We start from the raw sequence: 18379 nt of genomic DNA on the forward strand, positions 1-18379 counted from the left end.
TAATGTGCCGCCGACGCGTCGACGCATTTCACGCACGTCGACGTATTTTCGTAGTCGACGTCATCGACGACGTCGACGCGTCGTTGCAGCCCTAGTCATGTTGGAACATGAAGGGGCCGTACCCAAACTGCTCCCACAAAGTTGGGAGCATGGAATTGTCCAAAATGTCTTGGTATGCTGTAGGGCTGGTCCGAATACCATTTTTTGAACTTTGAAGCTTCAGTAGAAATCAACATTGAATATTCAAAGCTTCGGAGGGAGCAAAAAAAAAAATTATCAAATCCCAAAATTGAAAATTGAATACCAACCCATCGAACGAATATTCAAATATTTTAGTCCAGCCCTAGTATGCTGAAGCATTAAGAGTTCCTTTCACTGGAACTAAAGGGCCAAGCCCAACCCCTGAAAAAAAAAAAAAACACACCATAATACCCCCTCCACCAAACTTTACACTTGGCACAATGCAGTCAGGCAAGTACCGTTCTCCTGGCAACTGCCAAACCCAGACTCGTCCATCGGATTGCCAGACAGAGAAGCGTGATTTGTCACTCCAGAGAACACGCTCTCCACTGCTCTAGAGTCCAGTGGCGGCGTGCTTTACACCACTGCATCCGATGCTTTGCATTGCACATGTTTGTAGAAGCGTCTGCATGCCTAGATGCTTGATTTCATACACATTTGGCCATGGAAGTGATTGGAACACCTGAATTCAATGCTTTGGAGGAGTGTCCCAATACTTTTGGCAATATAGTGTATCTAATGCAGACACACTGGATTCTTATTTGCATGACTGAATTCTTTTGAAATGAGTAAGACTAAAAAGCTGCATAAATGTGTGGCAAGTGTCTTAAGAATATGTGAAGTTTTCACCAGAGATCACCGTTTTAGTGTCCAGACGAGGAGTGCCTACTTTTGCACAATCCAAATATCCCAGTAATGTGTGGGAGAATGTCTCGGAAATCTCAGAGTGTGATTGGGCGTTTGGTGCTCTAAAAACACAGTTTACAGATGGTATGTGTGTGTTAGTTTATTTAAAAGAAGAGGTTTTTCCATTGAGGTCAATGTTTATGGGAAATGAGTGGAAAACGGAGAAAATTACAGGGTAATTTACCAGATCACTTACCAGATTACTCAGTTTGGATGCACTTGTTAAAAAGGATGATTTAGCATTTTTGAACAGGTAAAATTTTTTTTTTTTTTTTAAACAATCTGCAATAGAGCTAGGTCTGTAGTAAATCAGTCTACATAGTGAAATATTTAGATTAGAGTGTTTCCACACTGGAAACACGCACACACAAAGTGGAAACACAAACTTTAACTGCACACTTTAAATGGTGAGACAGTCACAGACACTTATTTCATAGTTATGTAGGGTGGCACAGTTATTTGGTTGAACAGGGGTTGTATGATTGTGTGGTTAATGTCTGTTGTTTTGAGTATCAGTTTCCCAAACAATACAGGAAAGGCTTCAGAGAGCCTCATGTAAGAGCTCACCATAGTTCACAGCAGAATACCATAGAAACAGCACCACAGTACTGAGGTACTCAGAAATCTGAGAATGAGTTTGTGTTATGTTTGGAATTCTTTTGGTAAGAATCTAAATCTGCGGCCTTGATTACTGGAATATCCAATTTTTTTATTTTCCTCATAAAACATTGTTATACAACTGTCATTTTATCTGTGAAAGCATTTATGTAAGCAATAAGGTACGAGAAGCTGTGCTGTATCATGAATAAGTCACGGATGAAGGGCGCAAACTGGGGTGCCTGCAACCCCTTCAGCCGTGACTTATTCACAATACAGCACTAGCCTCGAGTACCTTTATTGCTTTTATAAAATGGTTACAACAAAATACAAATATTAAAGCCAAAAAATATGAATGCAATGCAACTTTCATGAAGTAAAATCACTAAAAGCCTTCCTTTCACTGGAAAAAATAGTCCAGTGACCGCAAACAGCAATAGAAGTTACATTATTACGCCATTAGATGGTGGCAAGAGTGAGTCAGTCAATGGCGTAGTCTTTTATATTGGAACTTGTGAACACGGAGAAAGACGCAACTGACAAAGGCTTTCACTAGCAATGTCAGTGTCAGAACCATAGACTGTAAAAAAATATGGATGTAGTGTCCGTGACGTCACCCGTAGGTTTCTGAAGAGCATTTTTGAAGCCTAAAGTGGGCAGAGCTGGCCGTCGTCATCTTGGCAGCGCGTCACTCCCAGGTTAACTGAAAATGGGCGAAGAGGCGGGACGTGGGTGGTGCTGAGGTGCCTGGTTGCTGAAACCACGCCCGCCTAACTTGACCATAGTGGCCATCCACCTGTCACTCAAAGTAGCCACGCCCTTAATTATGCTTAATATAATTTAAACGGATGAGTTATAAAAAAAAAAATCACCCCACTCACAGTTGTCATGAAGGGCAAAAGTAGTTGTATAGAGGAAAACCAATTTTTGTACCAGGCTGTAAACATATTTTTTCTGCTGTAAAGTTGGGCATTTTAACATGGGGGAGATACAGATTTGAATCCTCTTTGGAGCCTGTCTCTAGTGGCCAGTCAGCTAACTGTCTTATAAATTACATTTAATCATTTATCCAAAGCAACTTACAAATGAGGAGAGCAATAGAATCAATCAAGCCAACAATAGGGCAACAATATGCGAGTGCTGTGACTAGTCCCGGTTAGTCAAGCACAGTACACGTAGAACGTTTATTTTAATTTTTATAGATGTATAGAATAGTAAATGTTAGTATTAATGGGTCAAGTGTTAACAAAAAAGCAGTTTTCCTTGAAAATGGCTAAAGACTCAGCAGGTCATTCCACCAGCTTGGAACAGTCAAGATAAAGGTCCGTGAAAGTGATTTAGTGCCTCTTTTTGTGCCCGCAGAACGCAAGCTTCTGGAGGGCACATACAGTAGTTCTGAAGTAGCGAGTTAGGTATTAGGGGTGCAGAGCCAGTGGTTGTTCTGTAGGCAAACATCAGAGAGGTGTAACGTGCACTCTCTTCGGCTTGTTAAAGACCCCTCTTGTTGCAGCATTCTGGATCAGTTGCAAAGGTTTGACAGTGCATGCTGTGAGGCCTGTCAAAAATAAAAAAATAAATTCTACAAGGAGTTGTGTAGCATGCTCCGATTTGTATTAGGTAAAATCGCAGGACCGGGCAGTTCTAGCAGTCAGTGAGGTTTAACTGATCATTGATCACATCTCCAAAGTTCCTGCCTCTTCTGGATGGAGTTATGGTTGAATGGAGAGTTATAGTTGAATGGAGAAGTTGTGATGAAGTGTTGGGTTGGCTGAGACCAGCAAGCATTTCATTAAAATGTGTTTTCTTCTCAGATCCAGACCAACAAAAAAACTATCTATCTATCTATCTATCTATCTATCTATCTATCTATCTATCTATCTATCTATCTATCTATCTATCTATCTATCTATCTATCTATCTATCTATCTATCTATCTATCTATCTATCTATCTATCTATCTATCTATCTATCTGTCTGTCTGTCTGTCTGTCTGTCTGTCTGTCTGTCTGTCTGTCTGTCTGTCTGTCTGTCTGTCTGTCTGTCTGTCTGTCTGTCTGTCTGTCTGTCTGTCTGTCTGTCTGTCTGTCTGTCGTTCGTTCTGTCTATAGTTCATTCTATTGCTCTGTCATCCTCTTGTCTATCTATCGCTCATTCTATCGTTCGGGTATCGATCGTTATCGGATTGTCCATCGTTCTGTTGTTTGTTCTATTCTCCTGTCTATCATTCTATCCTTCCTTGTGTCTGTCTGTCTGTCTGTCTGTCTGTCTGTCTGTCTGTCTGTCTATCTATCTGTCCATTGTTCTATCTGTGTTTTTTCGTCTATCTTTTTTATTTTACCATTTAAAAAAGTTTTTACTTTTTCTTCTATTTACTTTGTATTTAACAATTTTTTTATTATTTTTTTTATTTCCCTTTCGAACATCCCAAATGTTATTTTCATGTTATGTTCATTCTAGTTATTTATTTACAAACATACAAACAACTTTTGTGTGGGTAAATTACTGATTTTAGAAAATGAATAAAAATGTTTGTGAAAATGACTAACTTTTGGATGTTGTACCTCAGAGCATCTATTATAAAGATAGACAAAGAAATATCTGTAATACAGCAGTGCAACCCTGATTATTTTATTGCCTATGTGTGATCAGAGCATGGAGCACAATATGACCTGCAGAGATCAGCCCACCCTGGTGTCTCAGCCGTACTACAGAGTAGACCTCTTCAACAGACAGATGAGAGGCGTTCTGCTCACTTCTCTACTGGTCACCAGCATCGAGAACAAGACAGTTGCTCATATAGGCACATCTGATGGGAGACTGCTGCAGGTGTGGGTCATAAAGAAGACAGTTCTAGCTATGCCAGTTTGATTCATCATTAAATCAACCTCTTTTCTTTCCATGCTACAGCTTGTCCTGAGAAGGTCCAGCCCTATCATCTTTGCTAATTACTCCCTTGTAGAGAACCAGAAGGTGTCGTCTACCGCAGCGGTTCTCTCCCCAGACCATCTACTGTTTGTAGTTGGAGATAAGGTATGTGTCAGAAGAAAATGAAAGGAATGAACCAACCGTGATTTCAAATAAATATTTTTAATCAGTATGCAGTATGCAGAAATATTCCAAGTGGACATGGCCAAGTTTCCAGAATGCTTTATTCCATCTTTGGGCTAATAACCGTTATATATTCATAACTGGCAGATGATTCAGGTGCCTCAGAGAGGTCCAGGTTGCCGACACTTCCTCACATGCGCCATGTGCCTGACCGCACCAAAGTTCATGGGGTGTGGCTGGTGCTCGGGTCAGTGCACCTGGGCTTCTGAGTGCAGGGCATACTGGGGAAATGAGTCATGTCCGCCCGGCATCACAGAGGTGAGATATGATTAACTGTACGCTCTACAATAAGACTGTAGATGTAAAGAATGGATAAATTGATATACATAGATATATGTTTATATACTGTATACACTCCCCGGTCAAAAAAAATTGCTGTTTGGATTTATGATTGGATCATTATTGTGTAGTGGCTTCTCTCGTCTCTGTGATAAATCACTTTTCAAGGCTTGGAGTTTTGATGCCAGAAGATAGACTTTATTACAACGAATAAAGCCAAGTTGGTCTGTAGTACCACAACTGCCGGACCAGATCTTTTTATACAGTTTTCCTATAGCTTTCCACCCAGATGGGGTCAATGCATCTTATACATTTTCAAACTCTGCACCAATATTGTTTATAAATTCTTCCATTTGCTAGTTGTGAATCCAGTCTGTTTTGAATAGTGGAACGAGAGACCCCAACCTATTTATATTAGATGCCCCCACTCATCCTACTAATATTCATTAATGGCAGAACGAGACACACAGCTTACCATTTATACCATACAGCTTAACATTTATACCATATATCTAATGGCAGAGGCTCCAACATATGCAAGCACATTCCATTGTCTACACAGACTCGCATTATAATAGTAGAATAAAAATGGCTGTATTATACTTAAATCTTTATATTATGAATAATACAAATGTTCGACAATTGCTGTGACTATTATGTTTCTAGCATGTTGTATGTTTGGCAATAGCTCCGCTAACCCTAATTGATGGAGAGTGTAGCTTTTCATTTCTTAGGAAGACAAATCATGGCCATATTCCAGGATGACAATATCAAGATTAATCAGGCTCAAATTGTGAAAGAATGTTTGGGAGGGAGCATGAAGAATCATTTTCACACATGAATTGGCACCACCTCTTTTGGTGGAAATACATTTTGTGATGTTTCTTCCATCAAGAGGTGCAATACAGATCCTGTATTGACAATGCAAGAGTCCAGCACTCTGTAAAGTCTCCTCCAGCACATCCCGAAGACTTTAAGGAGAATTTAAGGTCTGGACTCAGAGGAGCAAATTCATGCGTGAAAATGATCCTACATGCTCCCTCCCAACCATTCTTTCACAGTTTGAGCCTGATGAATCTTGACATTGTCCCAGGATGGCCATGATGTCTTCCTACATGGTTATTTAAGAAATGAAAAGCTACACACTCCATAATTTAGGGTTGGAAGAACTGTTGCCAAACATATAACATGCAAGAAACATTATATTCACTGCAATAATGATCCAATCATTGGCTCTTAAGTGTTTACCCACAGGGTAATAGAAAGCATTTAGCAAATAAAACATGTATGGAAATGTTCTGTGCAGTTTTTCCCCAAGACAGCGCCACCTGATGGTCAGAGTGAGATGACTCTGTGCGGATGGGAGTTCCAGTCGCCCCTGCGACCCACTATCACGGCCAGAACCCATGATGTGAAGCTGGGTGAGGCCGTCTGTGTGGTCCAGCCTCACAAAAGCAACAACACACAGTAAGTATTACTGATTTCCTCTTCTTACAGACAAGGAATAGCTATAAAAGGGTTATTTTTCCACTTACACACTACTGTTCAAGCTTTGGGGGCAGTGTTTTTTTTTAAAAAGAAATGAATACTTTATTCAGTAAGGATGCAATAAATTCACGTTTTTTAAAATGTACACTGTTAAAAGAAATTATTTCAAATAAATACTGTTCTTTCTACGTTATTGTTCATCAAAGAATCCTGAAAAAAATGATCTTTGTTTCCACAAAAATATCAACATTGATAATCATAAGTGTTTCTTGAGCTGCAAATCAGCCTATTAGAATGATTTCTGAAGGATCATTTGACACATTAAAACAGAAAAAAAACGTTATTTTAAATTGTAATAATATTTTGTTTTGTTTTAATCAAATAAATGAGCACAATGAACACTTGAAAAAGTCATTAGGATGTTAGGTTTAATTTTCACATAAATATTTGCAAAGGAATTTTGTATGCTCATGGAAAGAAGATGCATAACAGTCTTGTATCAACATGAAGATTTGGGATTTGGCATTGTTGTATGAAGATAAGTGTTTAAGTCATGTAACTGGTCATTTTTTCTGCCCAGCTTATTTTGTAAGATCCGCTCTGGGGCGACAGAGCCACTTTTTAAACCATTGAACGTCACAGCAAAAGTGCATGAGGGCCGAGTGGAGGGCCGTTACTCTATTGAAGGAAGTGCAGAGATGCCTGGATTCACCTTTGTGGTAATTAGTGTATTTGTTACGCAAGCAAAACATGCATTTCCTTCTCTTAAAATCGTCAACCTGATTTTTTTCTAACAATAGTCATTAGCAAGTGTGTTGACATTAGATGACCTTTGCTCAACATCCTTTTTACACCAGGTTCCAAACATCACTGAGGTTCAACCTGACTATGGGCCAGTGGACGGAGGAACCCTCATCACCATCACAGGTCCTTATCTGGACTCTGGCAAGAACAGGAAAGTTACACTTGATGGAGAAACATGTCCAATCCGAAGGTGTGTGTGTATCCATTATATCAGTTTTCATCTAGTGGCCTGAAGAAGCACTGCCAATTATAGCAAACTACATTTTGTGTGAATATGCCTAAAACACATTTATTATATTAAAATAATGTACACTAAATAAAAAAAATAATGTTAAGGTTGGTTTGTAGCCATACGTCGTCATACTTAGCCATAGTCTGATACTGCTCCATTGGGCTGTGATTATGGGGCGTGTTTCAACTGAACCAGGAAAGACCTAAATTGGATAGACCTACAACCAATCAGAGCAACGGAGCGACGCATAGTTGTCAACAGAACTCAACTGCACGCACACTGGAAGAAGTAGAAGAAGAAGAAGATGAGTGTAAACGATCTATGCCGGTGTTGTAAAATAATTTAAGGATACACGGAGTACTTACCAACACGATCATAATTTGTGAGAGAAATAATAAAGGTGAATGCATGTACGAACAAGTTCTCCGTTTAGGATTAGAATTAATTCAACGCATTAATAATTAATTTTGATTTGGTCCGAACAGCTCCTGTTCGGGTATAGTTGCTCCACATCAGATCAAGTTCAGACCGAATTTCCTGAAATCAAATGTTGTGGGCGGGGCTAAATTTGTCTGGCATCCGGGCTAGTTGGTTTGATTTTTTTTAATGTTTTGAAATAAATCTCTTTTGCTCACGAAGGCTGCATTTATTGAATCAAAAATACAGTAAAGAGATTCTTTGATGAGTAGAAAGTTCAAAAGAATAGCATTCATTTGAATTAGAAATAATTTGTAACACTATAATTATCTTTACCGTAACTTTTGATCAATTTAATGTGTCCTTGCTGAGTAAAAGTATTAATTTTTTTAAAGGAATATGCTGACTTCTTGGAACTTTAGCTTTTTCACTGTATCCCCCAGAGTTAGATAAGTCCATACATACCATTCTCATCTCCGTGCGTGCCATAACTCTGTCTGACGCACACACCGCTAGCCTAGCTTAGCACAAAGACTGGAGGTAAACGGCTCCAGCTAGCCTACTGCTCAATAAGTGACAAAATAATGCCAACATTTTCCTATTTACATGTTGTGATGTGTATAGTTACATTGTGTACTAAGACAGACGGAAAATGAAAAGTTATGATTTTCTAGACCGATATGTCTAGGAACTATTCTCTCATTCCTGCGTAATAATCAAGGAACTTTGCTGCCTTACCATGAGTGCAGCAGCGCAATGATATTACGCAGCATCTGAAAATAGTCCCCAGCACGCTCTCTGTGCCCGCAGGTTGTCACGTTGGTTGTGTTGATGGAACTTAGGTTATTTTCAGGCGCTGTGTAAAATCACAACATTTCATTATACGGTGAATAAGCTAAAGTCTTAGTGTTCCTAAAAAAAAGTGTTCCTTTAAAAAAAAAAAATTACTGACCCCAAATTGAATGGTAGTGTACATGTATATGATATACAATAGTAATGATTATTTTAATGGTTTTGTAAAATGTATGAAATATATCAAAGTATGTAAATACATTTTATTGTAGGCCAGGTCTAAATCTAGAATGTTTCATACAATATGTAATGGTGTTCATCCTTCAGTGTATCTCCGGCCAGAGGAAACCTGTCCTCCATCATATGTGTCTCTCAGCCTGTGACGGAGGTAAAAGACGTTGTGCTCCGTGTTTACATCGATAAGTCCCGTGTTGTGACTACTAAAGTTTTCCGCTACAAAAAGTCCCCTGAGATTCTTGCGGTGCTGCCCGATTGCAGCTTTGACAGGTACTGTAGATGCAGGAAGTCATTGTTTACTTACTGGCAGTTGAGAAAAAAATATGGATTGTCTAACATTTTATTTTGCTGAATTGCAGTGGGTCAAGAATCGTCATAGAAGGCCGGAATCTGGACTCTGTCTACAGAACTGTTGTCTACTTTAAACCCAAAGAAAGCCACCTCAAGTCTGTTTTCACTGTAAGATCAATACACTTTTGCTCCAGAGATATTTGACAGTACTGACCCTTTTCCTTGTTCATTTAAAGGGGTCATATCATAAGGACGTTTGCTTAATAGTTTAAAATAAAAAATAATTGTATCATGCTGTAACTTTCAGAACTCAAAAGTTCTAAAATATTTATTGAAAAACTACTGTAGGATGGAAAAACGGTTAACGGGATAGTTCACCCAAAAACGAAAATTATCCCATGGTTTACTCCCCCCTCAAACCAATAGTAACTGAGATTTTGAAGCCCCAAAAAAAGTGTATCCATCCATCATAAAAGTAATCCATATGACTCCGGGGGGTTAAAAAATTATGATAATAATAATAATTTGTTACATTTATATAGCACTTTTCTAGGCACTCAAAGCTCTTTACATAGAAGGGGAGAATCTCCTCAACCACCACCAATGTGCAGCGTCCACCTGGATGATGCGACGGCACCCATATTGCGCCAGAACGCTCCCCACACACCAGCTTATTGGTGGAGAGGACACAGAATGATGAAGCCAATTGGTATATGGGGATGATTAGGAGGCTATGATGGACAGAGAACAATGGGCAAATTTGGCCAGGATACCGGGGTTACACCCCTACTCTTTATCGATGGAGATCCTGGGATTTTTAATGACCACAGAGGATTTTTAATGACCTTCTTAAGCACCGTCCTTCAGATGAGACGTTGGTCTCATCCGAAGGACGGTGCTTGTTACAGTATAGTGTCCCCATCACTAAACTGGGGTGTTAGGACCCACACAGACCACAGGGTGAGCACCCCCTGCTGGCCTCACTAACACCTCTACCACCAGCAACCTAGTTTTCCCAGTTGGTCTCCCATCCAGGTACTGACCAGGCTCAGCCCTGCTTAGCTTCAGTGGGAAACCAGTCTTGGGGTACTGGGTGATATGGCTGCTTGCCTTTTGAAGCAAACCGATGCGTTTTTGTAAGAAAAGAAATCCATTTTTATAACTTTATAAACTAATCAAATATTGTACCAACAATTGGCACAAAGAAAAACGTGGCTAAATGTTTAAAGAAAAGTATGAAATTACCTTTTTAAGCCATAAGTATACATTTCCAGCACTGTTTATTAATTTTCTATGTTTAAGGTTATATATGTAGTGTTGGGTGAATCTATCTAGTCTCTTTAGGGTGTGTTCACACTTGTAGTTTGGTTCTTTTGGTCCAGTCCAAAAAAGAAAATGATACATTTAGTACTGGTTCACTTAGCGTTCACACTGTCATTTTTAACACCAAACCTAAAGAAACAAAACAAACACAAAAAAAAAGGCTTTTATGATGTATATTTTAACTTACTGAAACAATTCTGTGTGCTGGGCTCAATGCACTGATTGTATGTGCGTACATATGATGGTATTTTTACAAGCTACGAACTCTCAAAGAGCTTAGAAAATGTGTAAAGGAGTCAAAACAGAGGCAGGAATGAAGGGAATGGGAAAACCAGGTATGCTGTTGAACCGTACCAGAGTTCATTTGGAAGCATCTCCGGGGTCTTGGTCCGCTTGTTTGGTGCACACCAGGGTTCGGATGGCAGCATTCACACTTATTCAAATGAACCGCACTAACAGAGCAATCGCACCAGAGTTCGTTTTAATTTAACCAAACCTGCCAAGTGTGAACACACCCTTAGTGACCACAACGATGGTGGTCTTCAGATCATGTCAAACTTTCATAATGTTGTCTCTGTTCTTCCACCGAGAGCTTCGATTATAAATTAAAGTGTTTTAAACCTTTATGTTTGCAGTGCAGCCTTAGTGTTTGTACAACCCCAAATCAGAAAAAGTTGGGACAGTATGGAAAACGCAAATAAAAAAAAAAGAAGTGATTTCTAAATTTACTTTGACTTGTATTTCATTGCAGACAATATGAACACAAAATATTTCATGTTTTGTCTGGTCAACTTCATGTCACTTGTAAATATGCATCCTTTCCTGTCATTCAGACCTGCAACACATTTCAAAAAAGTTGGGACAGTAAAGCATTTACCACTTTGTAATGTTGCCATTCCTTTTCACAACACTTAAAAGACGTTTAGGGACTGAAGACACCAAGTGATGAAGTGTTTCAAGTGTAATTTTGTCCCATTCTTCCTGCAAACAAGTCTTAAGGTGGGCAACAGTACGGGGTCTTCGTTGTCGCATTTTGCGCTTCAAAATGCGCCACACATTCTCTATTGGAGACAGGTCGGGACTGCAGGCAGGCCAGTCAAGTACCCGTACCCTCTTCCTCCGCAGCCAGGACTTTGTAATGTGTGCAGAATGTGGTTTTGCATTGTCTTGTTGAAATATGCATGGACGTCCCTGGAAAAGATGTCTTCTTGAAGGCAGCATATTATGCTCAAAAATCTCTATGTACTTTCAGCATTAATGGTGCCTTCACAGAAGTGCAAGTTACCTTTGCCAAGGGCACTGACACAACCCCATACCATGACAGACCCTGACTTTTGGACTTGTTGCTGGTAACAGTCTGGATGATCCTTTTCTTCTTTGGTCCGGAGCACACGGCGTCCATTCCTCCCAAAAAATACCTGAAATACTGATTCATCTGACCACAGTACACGTTTCCACTGTGTGATGGTCCATCCCAGATGCCTCCGAGCCCAGAGAAGTCGACGGCGCTTCTGGACACTGTTAACATAGGGCTTCCTTTTGGCACAGTACAGTTTTAACTGGCATTTGTGGATGTAACTACGTATTGTACTTGACAAGGGTTTGCCAAAGTAGTCCTGAGCCCATGTGGTGATATCGCTTATAGATGAATGACGATTCTTGATGCAGTGCCGTCTGAGGGATCGGAGATCACGGTTGTTCAGCTTAGGCTTGCGCCCTTGTCCTTTACGCACTGAAATTCCTCCAAATTCCTTGAATCTTTTAATTATGTTATGCACTGTTGAATGTGAAATATCCAAATCTCTTCCTATCTTTCTTTGAGGAACATTGTTTTTTAACATTTTAATAATTTTCTCATGTATTTGTTGGCAAACTGGCGATCCTCGGCCCATCTTTGCTCCTAAAGGATTATACCTTTCTTGGATGCTGCTTTTGTACCAAATCATAATTACAATCACCTGTTGACATCACCTGTTTCAAATTATTTCATTATTTAACCATTTTACCTCATTACTAGCCCTAAATTGCTCCTGTCCCAACTTTTTTTGAAATGTGTTGCAGGTCTGAATGACAGGAAAGGATGCATATTTACAAATGACATGAAGTTGACCAGACAAAACATGAAATATTTTGTGTTCATAATGTCTGCAATGAAATACAAGTCAAAGTAAATTTAGAAATCACTTCTTTTTTTCTTTTTTTTGCGTTTTCCATACTGTCCCTACTTTTTCTGATTTGGGGTTGTAGATTGCAGAATAAAATCAAACAGATATAGATTTGTGGACTCATCGCACAACAACCTGACATTCTTCTTGTTTTACATTTGTTTCATACTATTATTCTCTGAAGGAGTGCAGAGGTAAAGCAAAACCCACCCGAATGGAGTGCTTCACCCCCGTCTTCCATCGAGATGAGACCGAAGAGGGCGAGCTCTCGTTTGACATGGACGGAGTGCTTGGCCTGTGGAAACAAGACTTCTCCTACCACCCCTATGGCAGACCCATCCCGTTTGAGACTGAAGGTCACATACTAAGACTCTACCCTGGGTTTGATGAAGTGTCCTTGCATGTATGTAGATACTTCCATTATTAAAATCACATTATTCCATTGCTGCACTTTTTCACTTTTAATCATCTTTCATGGTATGCCTTGAGAACTTTTTATGGGGTCCAAAAGTCTGAGACCACATTTAAAATCTGAGATTCAAAATCTGATTTAAACTAAATTTTGAGAGCTAAATCACATTTAAAGATAAATAATTTTCACTAGTAATAACTTTCACTATAAAGAAACTGTGTGTGAAAATAATAAATATATATATTTTTTCTTATGATGCAGCATCAGAAGTTGAACCTTGTGAGTTCCTGCATGTCAATCACGATGACGGTTGGAGACGTTGACTGTGGTGCTAAAGTTCTAGATAATGAGATCACATGCAGGATCCCTAATAATCTCACTATTCCCAGTGAGGGTGTACCTGTGAAGGTGAGTGTTTGACAGTAAATGTAGTAAATTACCTTGTCTTTAGCCAAAGCACATTGACGTTAGTTGCGTAATACAACCTCACTCTGACATCAGTATTTCTCATGCCAGGTAACAGTTAATGGGTACACGCATAATGTTGGCACTGTAATCGTGGTCAGTAACCACTACATGGTGGGTATTGTGCTTGGCATACTGGCAGCTCTGGTGACAGGTGCAGTTATGGCCTTCATTGTGCTGAAACATCTTAGGAAGCAGAAAAAAGGTGAGCAGATTTCACATTTTCCTTTAATTCAATTTAATTTTAGTTTGCGGTCAGATCTTTTTCAGTTACACATCTTAGCAAGCACAGTTAAGACAATCGATATTATAAAACATTTTTTTTTTTTTTTTAAATCCACAGCTTCGCTGGCAGAAAGTCGTCTGTCTTATTTTTCCCACAGTCGTTCACGTAATAATAGTGTGGATTTATGTCCCTTAGGAGACTACAGACGTGGTGAGACAAAACCTTCACATCTGCAACAAATTTAAAAAAAGATCATAATGATCTATCACTGAATTATCAGCGATTTCATATTTTTTTACTCACTACCGTTTTTGGACGGTAAGATTTTTTAATGTAAATCTAAAAAAAAAACAAAAAAAACTGTAATATTGTGAAATTTTATTAAAATGTAAAATAATGGTTTTCTATTTGAAAATATTTTAAAGTGTAATTTATTTCTGTCATGCAAAGCTGAATTTTCTGCATCATTACTCCAGTCTTCAGTGTCACATGATCCTTCAGAACTCATTCTAATATGCTGATTTGCTGCTCAAGAAACATTTATGATTATTATCAATGTTCACAGCAGCTGTGTACATTTTTTTAGGATTATTTGATGAATAGAAAGTTCAAAATAACAGTATTTATCTGAAATAGAAAGCATTTGCAACATTACACTACTGTTCAAAAGTTTTGGGTTAGTAATAATTTTTACTTTGGGGGGGCTTAAAGAAATTAATACATTTATTTAGCAAGGATGCATTAAATTGATCAAAAGTGACAGTATAGACATTTATAATGTTGCAAAAGCTTTCGATTTCAGATAAATGCTGTTCTTTTGATCTTTCTATTCATCAAAAAATCTTGAAAACATTTTTTTACACAACCGTTTATAAAATTGATAATAATTATAAATCAGTATATTAGAATGATTTCTGAAGGATCATGTGACACTGAAGACTGGAGTAAAGATGCTGAAAATTCAGCTTTGATCACAGGAATAAATTGCATTTTAAAATGTATTCAAATAGAAAACATATATTTCACAATAATATTGTTTTTGTCATTTATTTTGGATCAAATAAACGAAGCCTTGGTGAGCAGAAGAGAAAAACATTAAAAAATCTTACCATCCAAAAACTTTTGACCAAGTTTAAGATATTTAATTGAATAGTTTCTAGCAGGGATGGGGGGAAAGTTCTGATTCTACTTCCATGTGCAAGAAAAATAAATGGAATCAAACATTATATATCATAATATATGTTTTAATGTATCCTAATAAGAGCACAACCCTAATTTCTGTTCATATGAAAGATTAGGTCTACACATTTATTTGAAGGCTAAATATTTTGGAATCACTTCCATTGTTCTTTGGTCCTTGTAGAACTGCCCATCACAACCATCACTGCCTCCGCTGGGGTCGTGGCGTTCCCCGGCCTGGCCTACACAGGCCCCCTGGACACAACCCTGACCCCACTCATGCCCCCAGAGAAGATCTCCATCACCAGTTTCCGCCCTGAGCTGCTGGAGGAGGTGAAGGACGTGCTGATCCCAGCCTCCATGCTTAAGGTTCACCACCACCAGATCATCGGAAAGGGTTTGTTTGTAAATAAAATATGCTGTATGCTGCAATTTACTAGCGTTAAAAAGTTTGGGGTCGATAAGGTTTTTGAAAGTCTATGCTCATCAATGCTGTATATAATTGATCAAAAATACAGTAATATTGTGAAAAATTAATACAATGTCAAATACCTAAATTCTATTTTAATACATTCCTGTGATCAAAGCTGGATTTTCAGCATCATTACTCCAGTCTTCAGTGTCACATGATCCTTCATAAATCAATTCTAATATGCTGATTATGCTACATTATTTTTAAGGATGCTTTGATGAATATAAAGTTCAAATTTTTATTTGAAATAGAAATCTTTTGAAACATTATGAATGCCTTTACTGTCACTTACTGACCCTAAACTCCAGGGTTTAGAAGATATTGCTTCATTTCTCAAGAATGCAATTACTTTAAAAGGGAATACGGTCATATTCTGAACTTGAAGATTAATAAACATGCTTTTTTTCCCCGCAGGACACTTTGGCACAGTTTATCATGGTTACCTCACTGACCACAACAACAGAGAAATCCATTGTGCTGTGAAATCTCTCAACAGTAAGAAACTCCTCAATGGCTCATAAAGATACTCCTGAAAATCTGAACTGCACTCTCGGGATGACCTACCTGATGAAAAACATTTATTTAGAAAATTGGCTAGCTGTTAGCAGTGTTCCTGTTGCTTAAACCATGCATGGGTTTGAAACTGCAATAACTGAGTAAATGTATACCGTACATTTTTTAGAAGACCAATCTCTAAATGTAAATCGACTTAAATAATACAAATGCTTGCATGACAACAGTTTTTTCTTCTTCTCTCTGGTAGGAATAACAGATGTGGAAGAAGTGGAGCAGTTTCTGAAAGAGGGCATTCTGATGAAGGGATTTCATCACAGTAATGTTCTCTCTCTGTTGGGTATCCTGCTTCCCGAAGAGGGACTTCCGTTGGTGGTCTTACCTTACATGAAACACGGAGACTTGCGTCACTTCATTCGCTGTGAGAAGAGGGTCAGTTGCTAGAAATATGTTATGTATTTTTTCTTTGTATTTGTGAATGGATTTCACAACATGACCTCCTGCACTGTTCATAACCTTTATAGAAGTTCCAGGAAGTGATGTTGCCAAAAATCACACAAACTCACCGTGTGCATTTTCTATTTGAGTCTTATATAGTCTTGTTGTCTCATCCTAGAATCCCACAGTTAAGGATTTGATTGGCTTCGGGCTTCAGGTTGCTAAAGGAATGGAGTATCTGGCACAAAAGAAATTCGTACACCGGGATCTAGCAGCACGCAATTGCATGTGAGTTTTGCATGCAAAAAATTTACTTCAAGCCAAATCGAAGAAGCGAAGTTTGTTTGGAGATTGATTTTCCGTTCAATCTGTTCACTCCGACTGGGAAACACTTTCAAACTACTATTGGTCCATGCTGATTAAAGGGATAGTTCACCCAAAAATTAAAATTAGCCCAGGATTTACTCATCCTCAAGCAAGACGAGACACAATGGGAGGTATATTAAATAATGTCCTGGCTCTTCCAAGCTTTATAATGGCAGTGAATAGAAGATGAGATTTTAACGCCCAAGAAAGTGCATCCATCCATCATAAAAGATATCCACAGAGCTCCGGGGTTTAATAAAGGCCTTTTAAAGCGAAGTGATGCATTTTTGTAAGAAAAAATCCATTGTTAAAACTTTAAAAAACTAAAATAATTGCTTCAAGCAGACGGCCTATGCAAGTCGACTTACACCAAAAGAGTAACCCCTGACACGATGTAGGAGTAAACTTGCCCAAGCTTTGATGTCTCTCGTGGTTCAAACATATAGGGCTGGGCAACAAACTCAAGCTCCTCTTCTCTTATATCGAAATCCTCTGACATTTCTCTTTAAAAATTCAGTACGTCATGCATCAGGTCACTTTCGCCGTAAATCGATGTGAACGTCCGTCTGTCTGAAGCTAGTTTTTTTTAGTTTATAAAGTTTTAAATATGGATATGTTTCTTACACAAACACATCACTTTGCTTCAGAAGGCCTTTATTAACCTCCCGGAGCCGTGTGGATATCTTTTATGAAGGATGGAGGCACTTTTTTGGGCTCAAAAATCTCATCCTCTATTCACTGCCATTATAAAGCTTGGAAGAGCCAGGACATTATTTAATATAACTCCGATTGAATTAATCTGAAAGAAAAAAGTCATATACACCTAGGATGACTTGAGGGTAAATGTAGGTGTGCTCTGAAGCTCCGCCTTCTTTGACCTGGAAATCTTCTCAAGCTCATTTCTTCTGTTCAGTCCGTCAAAGTCAGAGAAGGTAATGAACTCACTGGAGAGCTGCTTTATAGATGAAATTGGTGTAATTTTAATTAAAGGAGTAGTTCACTTTAAAATGAAAATTACCCCATGATTTACTCACCCTCAAGCCATCCTAGGTGCAAACGACTCTCTTCTTTCTGATGAACACAATCGGAGTTATATTAATATATATCCTGACGCAAAGTCTATTGAGTTTGAAGCTCAAAAAAGTGCATCCATCATGGCTCTGGGGGGTTAATAAAGGCCTTCGGAAGAGAACCGATGCGTTTGTGTAAGAAAAATTTCCATATTTAAAACTTTATGAAGTAAAAAGGAAGGCTTGAGGGTGAGTAAATCATGGGGTAATGTAATTTTAAAGTCGCATACTCCTTTAAAAATGAGACTGACACTGTTTTTTCATGTTCAGGGTTCCCTACATTTTAGGCCTTAAAAAGTCTTAAATTCGCTGAAGTATTGAGTTCTAGGTCTTAAATCATTTTAAACAGGTCTTAATTTTCCTACCTCCATGCAACGCTACCTCTATTGCTCATTGAAATGCTCCCGCAGCGCTTTAGTGTGTTTTATCTGGGGTGTTGTAGTTCTTTCTTTCGCTAGTCCAACTATAGTTCGCTGTATTACAACTACCAATGAGACCAACATGCATCTTATATTGCAGCCAATTAGCTTTCATGTTATATGCGCTAGTCTCTTTCAGATTGTACCACAGACACATCA

At 38.6% G+C, this 18379-nt stretch overlaps 1 protein-coding gene across 1 annotated transcript in view; it reads left to right on the forward strand.

Annotated features, from left to right (window-relative positions):
* mst1rb (macrophage stimulating 1 receptor b) overlaps positions 1-18379 on the forward strand; it is a gene marked incomplete at both ends in the record, with an annotated part of 28086 nt that overhangs the window by 6454 nt on the left and 3253 nt on the right. Inside the window, 16 exons of the mRNA XM_079844799.1 lie at positions 4174-4350; positions 4432-4554; positions 4720-4890; positions 6218-6378; positions 6980-7118; positions 7257-7393; positions 8972-9151; positions 9241-9340; positions 12845-13063; positions 13334-13480; positions 13589-13742; positions 13881-13973; positions 15127-15339; positions 15829-15909; positions 16178-16359; positions 16544-16653. Coding sequence (XP_079700925.1) covers positions 4174-4350; positions 4432-4554; positions 4720-4890; positions 6218-6378; positions 6980-7118; positions 7257-7393; positions 8972-9151; positions 9241-9340; positions 12845-13063; positions 13334-13480; positions 13589-13742; positions 13881-13973; positions 15127-15339; positions 15829-15909; positions 16178-16359; positions 16544-16653 — 2387 coding nt within the window. The remainder of the gene's footprint in view (positions 1-4173; positions 4351-4431; positions 4555-4719; positions 4891-6217; positions 6379-6979; positions 7119-7256; positions 7394-8971; positions 9152-9240; positions 9341-12844; positions 13064-13333; positions 13481-13588; positions 13743-13880; positions 13974-15126; positions 15340-15828; positions 15910-16177; positions 16360-16543; positions 16654-18379) is intronic.

This window comes from Gobio gobio, assembly GCF_949357685.1.
Source record: "Gobio gobio genome assembly, chromosome: 19".
NCBI classification, from domain to species: domain Eukaryota; kingdom Metazoa; phylum Chordata; class Actinopteri; order Cypriniformes; family Gobionidae; genus Gobio; species Gobio gobio.